Here is a 16,085-nt window from a genome sequence, read left to right on the forward strand (position 1 = left end):
TCAACCCGTGTGGAATTGCAACTGTTACCCAAGCAATACCTTTTAGTTGACTGAGAATGCATACACGCACACGCACACACACACACACACACACACACACACCCCCCCCCACACACACCACTTTTTTTCCCTAAATAGATACCCACAAATGAAGCCATATTAATCTTTAAACTTTGGTTCCAGGGTAGGTACTGTGATCTATGACTGCAGGTCTTCCCCAATGAAATGCAAATGAGGGAGAAGAATGACCCGCCTTGGGAACTTGACTCTTAGCATGCGGAATGCAATCTTATCACTTTCGATCACACAGTAGCAGCGTGAAGAGGAGGGGCAATTTGGACTGGGGTATAAATGTGACCGAACAGTCTGGTCGTGCCTAGAAACTTCAGAGTTTCTGACTTTCACAAGCTTTCTGCCTCTCCAGCTAGTGTCATTTATGCCAGGAAAATATCTCTTAGAGGTTTGTCCATTTTTCTTGAATCCATGTTGAGTCTGTTGTTACTGAAGTCCAGCAGTTTCATTCTACAGTCATGCTTTTTATTGTCATGTGAAAAAATATTCTATGACAAATTGAGTATTTTTGTTTCGTAATATTAATGTTTATTGTTTTTTTTTTGTTATAGGGTATTCCAAAGAATATCACACATTTTTTCAGCATCTCATCAAGTGAATCAACAGTCTGTGATTCAAAGGTAAAAGCTTCTTTCATTCAGTAAGGAACTTAGATTTGTTAAAATGGCAACATTTGTGGACGGATTGCTACAGGACATAGTTTTAAAAGTGCTTTGTGTGTGTGTGTGTGTGTGTGTGTGTGTGTGTGTGTGTGTGTGTGTGTGTGTGTGTGTGTGTGTGTGTGTGTGTGTGTGTGTGTGTGTGTGTGTGTGTGTGTGTGTGTGTGTGTGTGTGTGTGTGCGTGTGTGTGTGTGTGTGTGTGTGCGAATGTGCAAATGAGAGAAAGCAAACGCACTAACGAGTTAAAAATACCCACAGAAATATTTCGCATGTATTCAGGCACCTGTCTCCTGCAAAATGAGCACACTATTCTTGGAGCACCTAGTTGTGTGGTGAACGTTTTCTCTTTGTTTATGGACTCACGTGCCGTACTCAAGTACTCACAGCCAAATCCTGTTGTTGTCTCTGTCAACTCACCACAGGAGCTCAGTCCGCTCATGGCCAACCCTGTACCCGAAACAACAACAGACCCGAAGAAGCAGCCTTCCTCCGAGAAGAATGACCAGCACCCACCAGGGAACGCAGCATGTCTGAAGGGCATCAAGGCAAAGCTCTTCAAAGGGGTGTCTTACTTTGCCGGCGATATGAGGGTCTATGGAGAATGGATGAAAGGTGAGGTGATCGGGTACTAACCAATGGAGATCTACACGTGAATGAACGCACTGGCCACACTCTCAGGCATTCTGGAATTTAGGTTAAGCTCATAACACCAAACAATTCCTCACACCCCTAGCTGAAGAAAGCACCATCCACTAAAAGCGGATAAGATCCTGAGTTCAGTTCAGCTGTTCCTATGATTCCTGCCCTTTCCCTTTACCTCTTGTTTCTCTCCCAAGGGAGGCAATGTTACAGGAAGGTTAATGTGTGTTAATCAGTGTTAAAAACAGTTGCAAAACAATGCAAACAATGAACACATGGGAAAGACATACATATTATTACATACATTGTATTGCTGTTTCCAGTGGTGCGTAAGTGTATTGTCTTAAAATGTTTTGCAAATTAACAATAGCCTACAAATTAGAAGCTTTCCATGATATTTTCAGAAGCACCCCCTCCCTACCATCATTGTTCTGTAACAATGACTCAGTCAATTATTTGACAAGTGCAATGAGGTGTAGCTCCTGCTTCATGATGTCAAGCACTTGTCAAACCAGGACTAGCAACGGGAAAGGAATTAATCTATTACACTACACAGGCAATGAAGTTATTTCTGCGTTGAGAAAGGAATTTTGCATGTGAAGTATGTTCATAGGGTTTAGATGGGAAGTTGTAAAAGTGTAGTGGCAAATTACATCCTCATTGACAAATATTGTATAGAAGTGTACTGAATCTTTTTTTCACTGGACTTATTAGGATATAGGCCTATAGCTATGTGGTGAGGAAACAGGCAGCGTCACTGAACATACTGTACTGTAGTTGTATAATTGAAAGCATCACTGAGCAGTGACTTATCACCTTCTCAAACTGGCCTCAGTACCTCAGAAACAACAAGCATCAAGCTGATCATTTAAATGAGGGGATTGGCAACATTGTGGAAACTAGAAAGCTCCAGACTGACATTTCACTGAGGTGGAAATTTTGTTGAGCTGAAGTGAGCAGCAGTTGTCTTCTAATTTTCAGGGCAGTTCCTCCTGTTCCAGATCTTGGACTGGGTTCTTCGTGGTGCTGCCCAGGTCATGTTCGTCAACAACCCCTTGAGCGGCCTAATCATTTTCGCCGGGCTGATTCTCCAGAACAGGTGGTGGGCACTCAACGGTTTCGTAGGCACTCTGTTTGCCACCATCTCTGCCCTCATTCTGCAACAAAACAGGTACCATCCTAAAAACAGCATCCCACCTACTGCCCCCTTAGAGTCCAGTAAATGTCGATCCCATGACTTCCTCGGATCCTCACGAATGCTGCTGTTTCTTGCAGGGGCGCCATCGCAGCTGGTCTGTATGGATACAATGGCATCCTGGTTGGTCTTCTCATGGCGGTTTTCTCAAATGCAGGAAACTGGTACTGGTGGCTGCTGCTCCCAAACATCTTCATGTCAATGGCATGGTGAGTCTTTCTTTTCCATGAATCGTGGCCAACAGACATGAGTATGAATGCTTCTGGTGAATGTATGAATGGTTTTAGCCTTAGAATAGGAGTAATATTTGGGACAGAAACACAATTAAAAACTTTGATAGTAGATCTGTTTTTGACTACTGTTACTATCCAGCTCTAGTTTAACTGTGGATGTTTCCTTATGTAAGACCTGAAATGATATTGATGTAGGTCAATTTACGGAAAGTTGTTTTGCCATCAAGACGTGACGGATCTCCTTTTTCATAAATCACCTCTTTATAAAAAGACTGTCATGTGATACTGATCTGATGATTATCGGAGCAGCATCTCAAAGGAAATTCACTATTGTACAAAAAAAGGAATCTGTTGTATGTGTATCTTTATTATACCTTTGTCGACATGTACATGTATGCCTTCACCAGCCCCATAGTGTCAAGTGCCCTGGCATCAATCAACAGTCGCTGGGATCTGCCCGTCTTCACCCTACCGTTCAACATTCTTGTCTGTCTGCACATGGTGGCCACCGGTCACTACAATCACCACTTCCCCCAGGTGCTCATCCAGCCCCGCTCTTCTCTTCCCAACATCACCTGGTCGGAGGTGGATGTAGCCAAGGTGAGCTAAAAGAGGCTCAGCAAGTGTATGTGTGTGTGTGTGAGGGGGGAGGGGGATCAGTCACATGTCTTTCTTTACCCCTTTGCTCTCCAAAGTCATGGCCTTAAGTGCAAAGCATGCGAAGTGAGAAGAGAAGGTGCTGGTAGTTTCATGCAGGATGGAATTTGATCTAGCAGGAAAAGCCACATTTTCAGAATTCACAACAGATTCTTGTCTTTTTTAGGTTATCAGTAAAAGATGGAGGTTTTTTTTTAGACTCATTATCCTAATTGATTATCAGAACCTGAAAAGTCAATGCTCAGGTATAAATGGTAAAACATTTAAAAAAAAAAAAAAAGGGAATGCTAAGCAAAAGCTATGGAAAACAAATGTTTGCGTTTAGGCTTGGCAAACTATAACAACCAACGATTCATGAAGACACAGCAGTTACATAATGGCCCATCAGTCATGGGTACTGTACTATATGTTGTGTAACTAAGAACTTCCGTGTTTTGTTCGCGGTTGTACAACTTTCCGTTTGCTTTTGGTTACCTGACACTTTTTAATCACATGTTTTTTTTGCATTCTAAGAATCCAAAAATAGATGCATGCAGGCAGTTACAGTGGCATATTTGCTCATCACCATTAATCATATAGCTTTTAGGATTACGTCAGAAGGCTGAGTAGTGAGGTGAGGGTTGTGTAACCCGACCATTATTGTCTTTCAGATTTGATATTATAATCAGCTGTAATATGGCAAGCTAAACCCGTAGACACACTGCTTCATGTCAATTTCACTTGTTGCATGTGTTCGTATACCTGCCTCTGTCTCCTGTTGCGATTGTCATCTCTCGTCAAGTCACTCGTTTTTGTGTGCAGCTCTTCCAGTCCATTCCTGTGGGAATAGGTCAGGTGTACGGATGTGACAACCCGTGGACAGGAGGCATTTTCATCATTGCTTTGTTCATCTCCTCTCCCATCACGTGCGCGCATGCAACCATTGGCTCTGCTGTTGGCATGGTGTCAGGTAAGGCTTGTCACAGTATACTCTACGGTACCTTCACAGTATAAAATCTCTGCAACACAATGCATTCAGAGCTATTGTTAACATACTGTAGCCATTAAGCTGGCCATTACTGTCCTCTAATTTTTGCTCTGCCTAAATTACTGTAGGTCTGGCTCTTGCCGCACCCTTCGAGAACATCTATTTTGGACTGTGGGGTTACAATTGTGTGTTGGCTTGCATCGCCATCGGAGGAATGTTTTACGCCCTCACCTGGCAGGTTCATCTCCTGGCTATTACATGTGGTACGTTCTGTTCCATTTCACATCAGTCATCATAAGCCAAAGTCTGATAGCAGAATGGGATCCATTCAATCTGATAGAGACAAATGACTTTAATTACTGTGCACTCCACTGACTCTTCCTACTCTCATTTCCTCAGCATTTTTCTGTGCATATCTGGGCTCGGCCATCGCAAACATCATGTCAAATGTGAGTCAATTACATACAGTAGATAACTTCTACAACAGTATCTAAAAAATGACATTTACTTACATTTCATCTACTTTATGGACATTGTATTAAACATTCCTATCCCAGCTCTACTGTATTTCCATAGGCCCTCTCTATGGGCCTTCTCTGAATCTCTGAATGTTCAACACTCTGTAACGCGCCATGAGACATGTGTAATGTTTTGTCTTTAAGTGAAATCAAATTGAAAACAAAAAATTGAAATAGTTTCTCTCAGGGACTATCTCAGTGATTTAGGCCTTGCACACAGGCAAAACAAGCTCAAATCACTGTGCTGTATGTTTGTAGTGTACACTGCATTGTCACTGATAAAAAAAAACGTCTCTATTCTTCTGCGCAGTTTGGGCTTCCTGCCTGCACGTGGCCCTTCTGCCTGTCCGCCCTGACCTTCCTGCTGATCACCACGGAGACGGCCAAGATTTTCAAGCTCCCGCTGGCCAAGGTGACGTACCCCGAGAAGAATCTGCACTACTTTTGGAAAATGAAGAAGGCCGAGAAAGCCGAGAAGCTCAAGAAGGAGCAGGAGGAGAAGGAGCTGGAGGAGAAGAAAGAGGGGGAGAAGTCGGAGAAAGAGGAAGCGTTTAGACTCGAAATGGAAAAGATTGAGACAGTCATGTCTGACGCATGCACAGTGACCATGGAAGAGATAGAAGACGCTCTAACAGATAACCCAACGAGCGTGGCTGATGATACGAATGATAAAGACGCTGTGGAAGACTTGCATCAGCAGAATATCTAAATCTGACGGCTACATCAAGGCCTCGTTTTTTTTTTCAGCATGTCATGGCAGATGTACTCTGGACATTTTGTAGAATTTTAGTTCTCCAATCAAAAACATTTGTCCAAGACTAGGCTTTACTCTGGTGGGACAATGGCCTGAAAGTATTACTAATGTAACAATTCTCTCTGCACTCCACAACAGCTTAATTATTTTTAGGTTTAACGGTCATTAATAAGAATAATGATGATAATAATAGTACATTGCTGGTATCTTTCTTTATGGTAATCACAACTGTTCATAAATGTATAGCAGCATAGCTTTCTTTCTGTAGTGAAACGAGAGGGGGAATGGGGTAGCTTTCATCTTTACACATCCATTACACACTTCCCTGAGCTTGACAGGAGTTCAGTGTCACGTTGAATGTGGGCATGATGGACTCGACAACAGAACAGTTAAAGACCCTGTGACATGCGTATGCCTTTCCTGTCAGCAGAAACGAATGGTCTGCAGAGTGGCTAAGACCCACACAAGGGCAGGTCATGTAATCCACAGGATTAGCTGTGCACAAATGTAGGAAATAGTTTAAAAGTTGAACTTGATGGGGCAGGGCATGTTTTACAGTGAGGGTGAAGTGCTATGCCAAGGTTGTGTCACAATGCTGCAGGTTCACTTGTGACCGAGACATACCTAGATTGCATGCACTTCATACTGGTCAATTTCAAGATTGAATGGGTTGATGGAAACCCCGTTTTGCGATGAGGCGATAAGGGCGTGACTAACTTCAAGAGCAGACTGAACTATAAAGAGGATCTTAATACAATCTGTGGTATGTTATAGTGATATGGGTGTTCTTTATTGGTATGACTTTAATCAAATGGAGGATGTTCTGAGACACACTGATTTAACTTGTAAGGTTATGAATATAAAAACAACAATCTACTATTAAGTACTTTTAATGACACCACCATTATATGCCAAGTTGTAGGATCCAAGAGCGGAGCAAAAAGTGTTTGTAAACCTGTTGATGCACTTAGAATGGTGGATTTGTTTTTCATTTGTCATACGTATGAAATGTAATCTTTGTTTTTTATATACAATGAACATTTTGTAATCAGTCCTTGTCATATTTAAACTTATTAAAATATATATTTTTTATACTATATATTCAATGTGGTGTCCATCTGGATCCTTTCTCAGTTGAAATTTGACAAACTTGAAACACAAACCCTTTCCAAGTCCACACTCTCTAATTCAATAATGGACCATAACCAAAACTCAGAATGTCACAAGTGCTATGAAATTATTACATTTCAATTTAATTTCACTTATAGAGTGCCAAAACATTACGCATCTCATGGTGCTTTACAGAGTGTTAAAGAGGAACTATGCAGGATTGGCGATTTCATCTCTGGTTTCAGTTTCGATGTTCGTTTTCGCTCGTTTTATGCTTGCATTTTCTCTGCAGAGCTTCCCCGACAGCTTTAGCGTGTATATTTATACATGTATAGGCTATATTTAGATATATAAATTGCAAGCGTGGTTCTTTGTCTCAGACTTCCAGATGTAAACAAAGAGCGATCGTCTCCTGCAGAAAGTTGCATAGGGTCTCTTTAAACATTCAGAGAGAGCCCATGAGTAACATGACATGAATATAACACAAACATTTCAAGGCTAACTTTCTTATCTGGCCTCAAAGTCAAATTCCAAACACTGGAATATTTGACCAACAAGTAAGAAACACAAACAAGTTCGCTCTTAAGTTCACTAATTGCTCTCACCTTTCATCTGCTGCTGGGTCCGTCTGTCCATCTGTATATCTGTCTGTCTATCTATCTATCTATCTGTCTGACATTTAATGACAGTTGCACTATAGTTTATACTCAGCGTATAAACATGTTGTGTTTCATGGATTTGTTAGAAGGATAACTCCTATGAAATATTCCCTTTGATAACTAAAATTGCTCATAACGGTGACATCATATTTATAAGATAAATATGAAAATAAGACAACTGAAGCTTTGGCCTGCTCTTTTGACATTCTCACAGTAATAATAATTAACATACAGAAAGGGCTTGTGTGAAATTAATTGACGCTTTTGCACCCATTTTTGCATATTTGTTTCGCAATATGCACGTAAAAATGTGCCGAAGTGTGTACAAACAGGCTTCACTGAGGTCAAAGACTCAGGGCCAGATGTACTAAGACAGCGCTAATAGCGAGTTTTTATATATATTGCGTGGAATTTACTAAGCTGTCACTTCATTACGTTAACTGCGTTCAGTGCCGCCCTTCCCCGCCCCCTGTACAACGCCAATTGCGCGTGCAGAGCTGAACCACAAGCGCAGTTGAATATTGCAACATTAAAAAGAATCAAAGTTTAGCGAGCATACATGATACAAAGAGATGCCAACGAGCAGCGACAGACAGATAGGCCTAGTAGTTCTACAAATACACTTAAAAAATACTTGAACTATTTACTGCACGTAGACTTGGGATATGACTTAATGCCTAGTCTAACAGATTGGGAAGTGTAGGCTATGTCGTGAAAGAGAAAATACGATTTTAGAGAGGCAAACAAAAGTTAAGGTTGCTTTTGACCTGGTACAATGAAGAAAACGGATACTCTGAAATATTGATTCAGCTGTCTCTAAAAGTTTTTCTAATAGACGCATTTAACCGCAATTTGGATTACACCTGCTTTCAGAAGGCGGAAGTTTATCAACGCAAAATAGACGCGCGCTGTTTTCATACATATGGCGGAATACTTAATCAATCGCTATTACCACTTCTCCTCCCTCCCCGCGTTACACCCATTTTCAGCTGATCCGCCCAGGAATTAATATGCATGACACAGAAAAGCACAAATAGCCATTTTCAGCTCCCACGGCAGGCAGTCTGCGCGTTTCCCTCATTGCGGCCTATTTGTTCATACAATCGCCATGCTATTACGTGCACGTTACGCCTAAAATGGGCGCAAAACGTTAGTACATCTGGCCCTCAGACTGCTTATTAGGTTTTCCCCATCTGTACTAAAACTGCCCATGAAAGAGCATTTACATTTCTCTTCATACACCATCTGGTATAGCTTGATTCAGCTTCGTTTACTCCGGCAAGTGTATCTCCGCCCAATCAGTGAACAGAGGGCGTTCCCAAGAGCGATTACATTTAAGTTTCAAGCCTATCATTATCATTGTGTCTTCCGTGGTTATCATAGGTCCTTACCAAACGTTAGTGATTGAACTTCAATGAATTCAAACTTCAGACAAGCGTCCACAAACCAATAAATGTTTGCCAGTGGATCTAGGCCAGACTCTCTGCGAAGAGAGTCTTGTGTCCAGGCTAGTGTTAAATGTGGTTTACAGTGACATGCATCTGTAAGAAAACCTTTCAAAGGCTGAATCGCTATTTAGAACACCAGTTTTGCATTTTTGTACTCTATCAAAAGCAACCTTAATTTTGTTCGCCTTTCGAATGTCATACTTTCACGTCATCCACTTAAACTTTCCTACCTTCTAGATTTGACCAATCCTCCATGGCCTTTGTGCACAAGTATGCCTTAAGTCGAACCACTGCTCTCTCTTATTTTCCTGCCTATTGACATCATGCATTGTATTATTTCATGATTGCTAAATGTTTGATTCCTTTTAATGTTGTCATCAGTTAACTTCATTCAACTGCGCTTGTGATTGAAGTATGTTGTTCAGTTGTTAACCATCGTAAATTGCGGTAGGGGGGCGGAGAAAGGCACTGTTTATCTGATGAAGTCCAGGTTTGATACACAACATTAGCATACGTGTCTTAGCATGCGATATCTGCGGGTGGGACATGGCGCTGACAACACTATGTTCACAAATGTAGGCCTATAGGCTACATCTGGCCCTCAATGCACAAAGCTAATACCTGACATAGACATAATATTACCACAGGTATGTGGAAGGACTTTTACTTTCTGAAGCTGGACTTCCACCTCTGCCAGTTGACCAGTAGTGGAGTTTAAATTCGGAAGAATTGGGAGAATTCCCAGTCAACCGGTAACGTTTTGAGGCCGGCCTAATTACTGTGATCTTAAAAAGGGCACAATATTGCTGTTTGTATAGCCTACTTTGATGTGCCCTATCACTCTGCAATCACAGACCCTCTCTCTTTCTCTCCCCTCTGTCCCTCCCCACAGCCTTGGTAATAATGTGGTAGCCTAACAACTGCGATGACCTAACACGCAGGTTATAAAATGGGTATGACATTAGTACAGACTACTGAAGAGTTTAGATTAGCGGCCCTACTAAACACTACTTTCCAATGCATGCTACTAAATCAAGTTTTCTCATTGCCCCCAACCCTATGTGCATGCTCACCCCAAACCCCTCCCCTAAACATCTTGTTGGTGTTTGGCTGAAATATGGTTTCTTATGTTTTGGTACACATCCTGTGCCCTAGTGTTTGTTTGACGTTTTACAGCCCCTGTGTTGTCTCCAGAAACCGGATTTTTTTCACAATGTATTCAGGGAGCAGGCAGCAAGCTGATCAGAGATGGCTATGATTTGAGACAAAAATGAAATTGCTCTAAAAACCATGCAAGATCTCATAGTGCAACTTTAAAGTATAGCCTAGGAATTAAGTCAAGTTGGGTTACACTGGATGACACCCCAACTCGGCATAATGAGAGGAAGATGAATTCACAAGGACTGGATAATATGAGACTGATTCATAGATGGTGGCTTCTTTCGCATACCTTTCCGTGCTGTTCTGGAACAATGGCAGTTGCATAAACACATTGACCGATGTGTGACCTCACCCCCCCTCCTCCCAAAGATGACACCCAAAATCTGCACACAAGCTAATGAGAGGAAGATGAATGATGAATTCACAAGGATAATGGATAATGAGACTGATGATGATTCATAAATGGTGACTTATTTTGTGTACCTTTTTGTGCCGCTGAACAATGGCAGTTGCACAAACACGGAGATTGTCCGACGTGTGAACTCTTAGCTTGCATGCCAAGAGATTTATTTGTCACTGACGGCGGGCAGTAATACTTATGTCTGTTTTACAATCAAACTCCTGTGACAGGTATAACCACATGCTGTTGTCTGCCAGAAAGGAAGGATGCCTGACTAGCTTTTGGCAGCAGATTCAATTTTACATGAGGGTGCGCCAGAGGTCCTCGACCCTGATTTTGGCGCACCTCGACACTATGGGTCAAGATGGGCAAAGTGCAACTACAACTGATTTAATAACTAAATTAATCTGTATGTTAGATCAATCCCATGAGGATGGCTCTGTGTTTAAAACCTCGCCAACACCACACAATCGTTTTGGTTGAAGAGGATATTGTAATCGGTTGTGTGTGTGTGTGTGTGTGTGTGTGTGTGTGTGTGTGTGTGTGTGTGTGTGTGTGTGTGTGTGTGTGTGTGTGTGTGCTCACAAAACGTATAAAGAAATAGAAATATTGGTCCTGACAAATTGACTAATGTATCTCCTATACAACTGCTGGACAAGTTATGATAAGTGCATTTAGCATTACTTTTTGGGTCGGGGTTAAGGCATTAACAATGTGCACATTAGACGCCCATTACATTAAACTAAAACCAATGTATTCATCAGTATAAAACTAAGTAGGCATACAGTATATAAAAGCATACAACAAGATGAAACTCAAAGAGGTTGTGTGAAATGTGATATGTCTGCTCGCAGTACTAATAGCCCATCTTCAAAAGTGTTCTCCATATTGCTTCAATAGCCTATCTACAGTACATCTAGATCTTATCTACAATTTCTTAGAAAGCCAAGGTTTTGAAAAATGACAGACTAATTTGTCCTTACTGGCAAAAACGTGGCATAAACACCTGACGTTAATATACTGAGAATACTTGAAGTTCGGCATATTTCACTTGGGTGTTGACATGACAGTTCAACATGACATAACAAGGCAAAGAGATACTGGCTGTCGGAGCCAAAATGACTTGAGTCATGAGTCTTGTCTCATGCAATGTCACGAAAAATACACACGCAACTAAGGGGCAGAAAGCAACATAGAACACCAATATGCTAGTCTGGCTATCACCATACTAAGCTCAATCTTTTAAGATTGAACATTCGTCTGTGGAGTCTGCGTTATATCTCTACTGCACAAGAGGCGTAGCCTGGAAAATCCAGACCCTGGTAATCTTTCAGATTAAGGGTCTGGCCTAGCCTGGGTGTTCCCATGCTGCCTTGCACGCAATTTGGTTCATGCTGCTAAGGCAGCCTGGAAACTATACCGGCCTAATTTTTGCCTCAGATAGGGGACCAATCACAGAACAGGGGTGAAAGCAAGACGATGATGAGCTATGCACAGACCCATTTGATAGACATCCGTGGCGCCCAATGAATGGATCTGGGCATTTTTTCAAATAGAGAAAATGAACGTTTGGTTGCCAGATCACGTCTCAATCACGTGAGAAGTGGTGGCCACAAATAATGTAATGGCCCAACTCGAGGTACGGCACTAAGCATGCATTTGAAAATCTCACTGCACACAAATTGGATAACACTACAACTAGTGTTTACTGAGTTCAAAAGTTGTAGCACTGTCATCAGGTTAGCTCGCCCTTGGCCCGCCTATATTAGATACACTGTTTTGGTTACCCCAGATGGTTGGGGTAAACGTAACGTGCATCATTGTTCGTAGCCTAAGTATTTTGCAAACACAAATCGAATTGTGCTCTTGCGAGAACTCTGACTCTACACTTTTGGATAGTTCAATCAATCAGACCAATGTTCCGGGTGCACCTTTTGGATAAGCTAGTTCGTAATTGGACCCAGAAGATATGGACAGGAGGCAGGAGAGATAGATGTCCAGGTTTCCAGCCTGAGCTGCAGGGCGAAATCCAAATCACCTGCAGACCAGGCAGTGTTTACCCAGCCTACCATAGTGCAGCACTCTCAGAGAAAGGAGTTTGAGGATTGTGTTTTATTCCACTGCTTGGTTGAATTCCCCATTGTCCTGCGTTCTATAAGGGGTGCATTAACCGTATGTTATTACACGGCTCTTCAGAGTGCTGCAGAGAGTTCCATTCACATAAATGGGCCTTCCCAACGTGCACGTCGGGGTTCTGTTTATCCTATCGGGACATTTTTTATTTTTATTTTTCTGAGCTCAATGCAATTCAAACCAGCTGATAGGCTAACTGAAAACCAATCTCTTGTTATAGATAGATAGATAGATAGATAGATAGATAGACCACACACAACGTAGGCCTACACTAGGCTACAATGTAAACAGGATAATACAAAGCAAATCAACATGACTAAAAGAACAGTAAAATACTATATACTGTACCTATTTTAACCTATTTTTTAGCCTAATTTTTTAGCCTCATACTAGCCGACTGGATCACAGTAACAATCCTCTATACATTCATGCACATCTTTATCTTTAGTATTTTACTGTTCTTTTAAGTCATGCTGATTTGTTGTTGTTTTTGATCATCCTGTTTACATTGTACAGTATGTTGTGTGTGGTATTTTAATCTGCTGGGACCTTGAATTTCCCCTTGGGGATCATCCTCCAACATCAAAATTAAGTGGTCTCCCTCTCCCTTGTGGAGGAGACCTTGCATGGAGTCATATGAGCCCAGTTAGAGGCTAGGGACAGAACTACAGGAACACTACAGGAACAGATAACTCTGCTTAAATGAAAAAGGCTTAGAATGGCCTGTCGTTAAAGCGAGGACTCAAAGACATTGCAAGTCAATGGCAATAGCAGAAATCATGAAGTTGTCATCAAACATGAAAAACTTGATCATGAAACATCCTTACAAACTCAGAGAATGATTAATCTGCACAAAGTATAACTGCCCTACGGGCAACATGTGGTGTCGACACCTGGCGATATTGGCAGCGAGAGTACTTGAAGTTCGGCATATTTTAATAGGGTGTTGACATGACGGTGTGACATGACATATAACTTGGCAAAGAGATTTAGCTGTAGGTGCCAAAATCATTTATTTCAGCGTCTTGTCTCATCCCTGTGTTGTCTGAGTCATCTCCCGCCAGGAAGAAGTGGTTGTGTCATCAGTCAATATGGGCAAGTGATGTTACCTAGATGGTAACAGGTGTGGCTGGAGCAAGAATTATGTCATTATGCCATTATATTGTCAAAGAGAAGCTGCTCCATTGATCCTCAGACAATCTTTAGTTGATCATTATTTTGAATCAAACTGTTGCTTTGTGAGCTTTGAATTTTTATTCGTTTGCAATAAACTCTGCTGTATTTTGACAAAACACATGCAGAACTAGCCTTAATATTCTCTACACTGTCAATAAGGGCAGAGCCATAACCGGGATTAGAGAGTCAATGGGCTGGGGAGAGTATTTAAAACCCATTGATGTTGCTTAAATATATGCTGTTTAACCGTTGTATTTACGTCTGTGGGGTATGAGCCTTTTTAGTCCTTCATACAGATCTATAGAATTCTGTTGAGTAATTGTTGACATTCCGACTGGTCTCTTTTTCTGTTCTGTTTGTTTTCTGTGGACTTGGACATTGTGAAAGTAGACTGTATTATCTCTGTATTATTAGGTTAAGCCACTGTGGTGATGTTGTGAAGAATGCATAGGCTATTTATTATCATCATGTAATAGCCTACAACTACACTTGTACTGTTCTGGCTTCGACCAACATTTTTTTGAATGAGTGATGTGAGAATGAGGCTAAAATGTAAACACACTGATGCTGTTTGTAAGAAAGCTGTTTTACAAGAGATTTCAGCCTTGGTTGTGTGTGTAAGATAAACATGCCTGCATGCATGCCCTTGGCTTAAATGTTCTTATGTGTTTAAACCAAGGACATGCATTACACGCATGTTTATGCTTATATGCAACTCACAATGGAATGTGCATCACTGAGATGTTAATGGAATTTGGTCACATTTTCTAAATAAACCGTGTTGTTGCAAACAAGTTGTAGCTCTCTTTCAGACTGAATCAGATTAGCCACCAGGATTTCCATTATTTTGCTGAATTCATTTTACTTTTACCAGTACCAGCCTTCTAGGACCTGCTATCGAAATATCCCCACAGCATGATACTACCAGCACTATACTTCAAATTAAGGATAGTGCATTTTTTGGTGATGTACGGTGTTTGGTGTCTAAACATCTACTCTGATGGCCAAAAAGCTCAATTTTGCCTCAATCTCATCAGACTAACAAACCTTCTTCTATTTGTCTCCCACATGTCTTTGGTTGAACTTTAGTCAAGAACAGAGGTGGACATTCCTGGTTCCAAAGAGTAAAAGTCCTGCCAAGTATTTGATCCAACCATTTTGGGAACCAGCTCATCCCAATTAGCTGCCAGGTAGATCAGATAATTAGTGATATCACCTGTGTTAAGTGCACAGGTAGAAAGAATATGTGGCAGGACTTTTATTCTTTGGAACCAGGAATGTCCGCCTCTGGTCAAGAATGGATAAAAGCTTTGCCACTCACCCATAGCACTGACTGATGAGCAAAAGTTGTATGCAGTTTCTCTTATCTCAGCTCCTGAAGCTTTTAACTTCTTCAGAGTTGTCATAGGTGTCTTTGTGGCCTCCCCACCACAATTCTGGAACGGTCACTCAGATTGTGGTAGCTTTAGGCAGATTTGCACATTTGTCGTATTCCTTTCCCTCCTTAATGATGGATTTTTTTTACTGAACTCCAGGGGATGTTCTGTGACTTGAACATTTTTTTTAATCCATCCCCTCACTTATGCTTTTCAATTACCTTTTCTTTGAGTTGTTTAGAGTGTTCATGGTGGAGTTATAGCCAAGGAATACTGATTGACCAGTGACTTGTCCTTCCAGATGCAAGTGTCTTCATATTACTTTGAACTCAGGCAATCTCTATTGCACCAATTGTGAGACTACACAGTATTAGCACCAATTAGCTTGACCGCTGTTGATTGCATTCACTTTGCCATTAAAAGCAGTTTTAATTTTTCTCTGAAAAATTAGTGTGATCCAAAGCTCTTTGCCTTCATGGAGGCTATGATTCAAGATTAATGTTTCATCTTATCTTGAGATTCTTGGGTGTCTCCTCTACATTGCAGCAATAAATAAAAACAATGTTATGCAGCTGAAATATACTGTGGTTATGGTGACAGGACTGTTTCATTATTCTCCAGGCTTTGCTGACACGTGTTGTACAAGTCCTGGATGGAGGTAAGCTCACGTCCATTTAGGCTCGGGGCTGTCCACACAACTCTCTGCAGACTTTTCACAGTTGTTGACAGTGCAGCTCCATGCGGAGATGCCACCTGTCAAAATACTTTCTGTTGTGTTAATGTAGAAGGCCAAATAATATTGGTCCTCATGCAAGATTTCTTCAGGTTACAATGGTGAATTTTTAAAATGTATTTTTCACTTGTGTGTATGCCCAAGGCAAGGTCCTCTATGATGTGTATACCAAGGAGCTTGTAGTTGCCGACTTA

The 16,085-nt window shown here is 41.3% G+C and overlaps 1 protein-coding gene across 1 annotated transcript; it reads left to right on the forward strand.

Moving 5' to 3' along the window:
• The first annotated feature begins 394 nt into the window (after positions 1-394).
• Positions 395-6,794, forward strand: slc14a2 (solute carrier family 14 member 2). The gene is made up of 10 exons (XM_062542913.1): positions 395-460; positions 624-692; positions 1,155-1,344; positions 2,353-2,542; positions 2,647-2,775; positions 3,207-3,399; positions 4,258-4,405; positions 4,552-4,686; positions 4,823-4,872; positions 5,252-6,794. The coding sequence occupies exons 1-10, from the start codon at positions 437-439 to the stop codon at positions 5,648-5,650; spliced, it is 1,527 nt and encodes a 508-aa protein (XP_062398897.1). The 5' UTR covers positions 395-436; the 3' UTR covers positions 5,651-6,794.
• Positions 6,795-16,085: the final 9,291 nt, after the last annotated feature.

This window comes from Sardina pilchardus, chromosome 8 (assembly GCF_963854185.1).
Source record: "Sardina pilchardus chromosome 8, fSarPil1.1, whole genome shotgun sequence".
In the NCBI taxonomy this organism is placed as follows: Eukaryota; Metazoa; Chordata; class Actinopteri; order Clupeiformes; family Clupeidae; genus Sardina; species Sardina pilchardus.

What these genes read in the sequence shown, in the direction of transcription:
- slc14a2 (XM_062542913.1), top strand. Translation starts at nt 437, where the DNA reads ATGCCAGGAAAATATCTCTTAGAG. An exon ending in CTCATTCTGCAACAAAACAG is followed by an intron (nt 2,543 to 2,646) that starts GTACCATCCTAA and finishes TGTTTCTTGCAG; the next exon opens with GGGCGCCATCGCAGCTGGTC. An exon ending in ATCTTCATGTCAATGGCATG is followed by an intron (nt 2,776 to 3,206) that starts GTGAGTCTTTCT and finishes TGCCTTCACCAG; the next exon opens with CCCCATAGTGTCAAGTGCCC.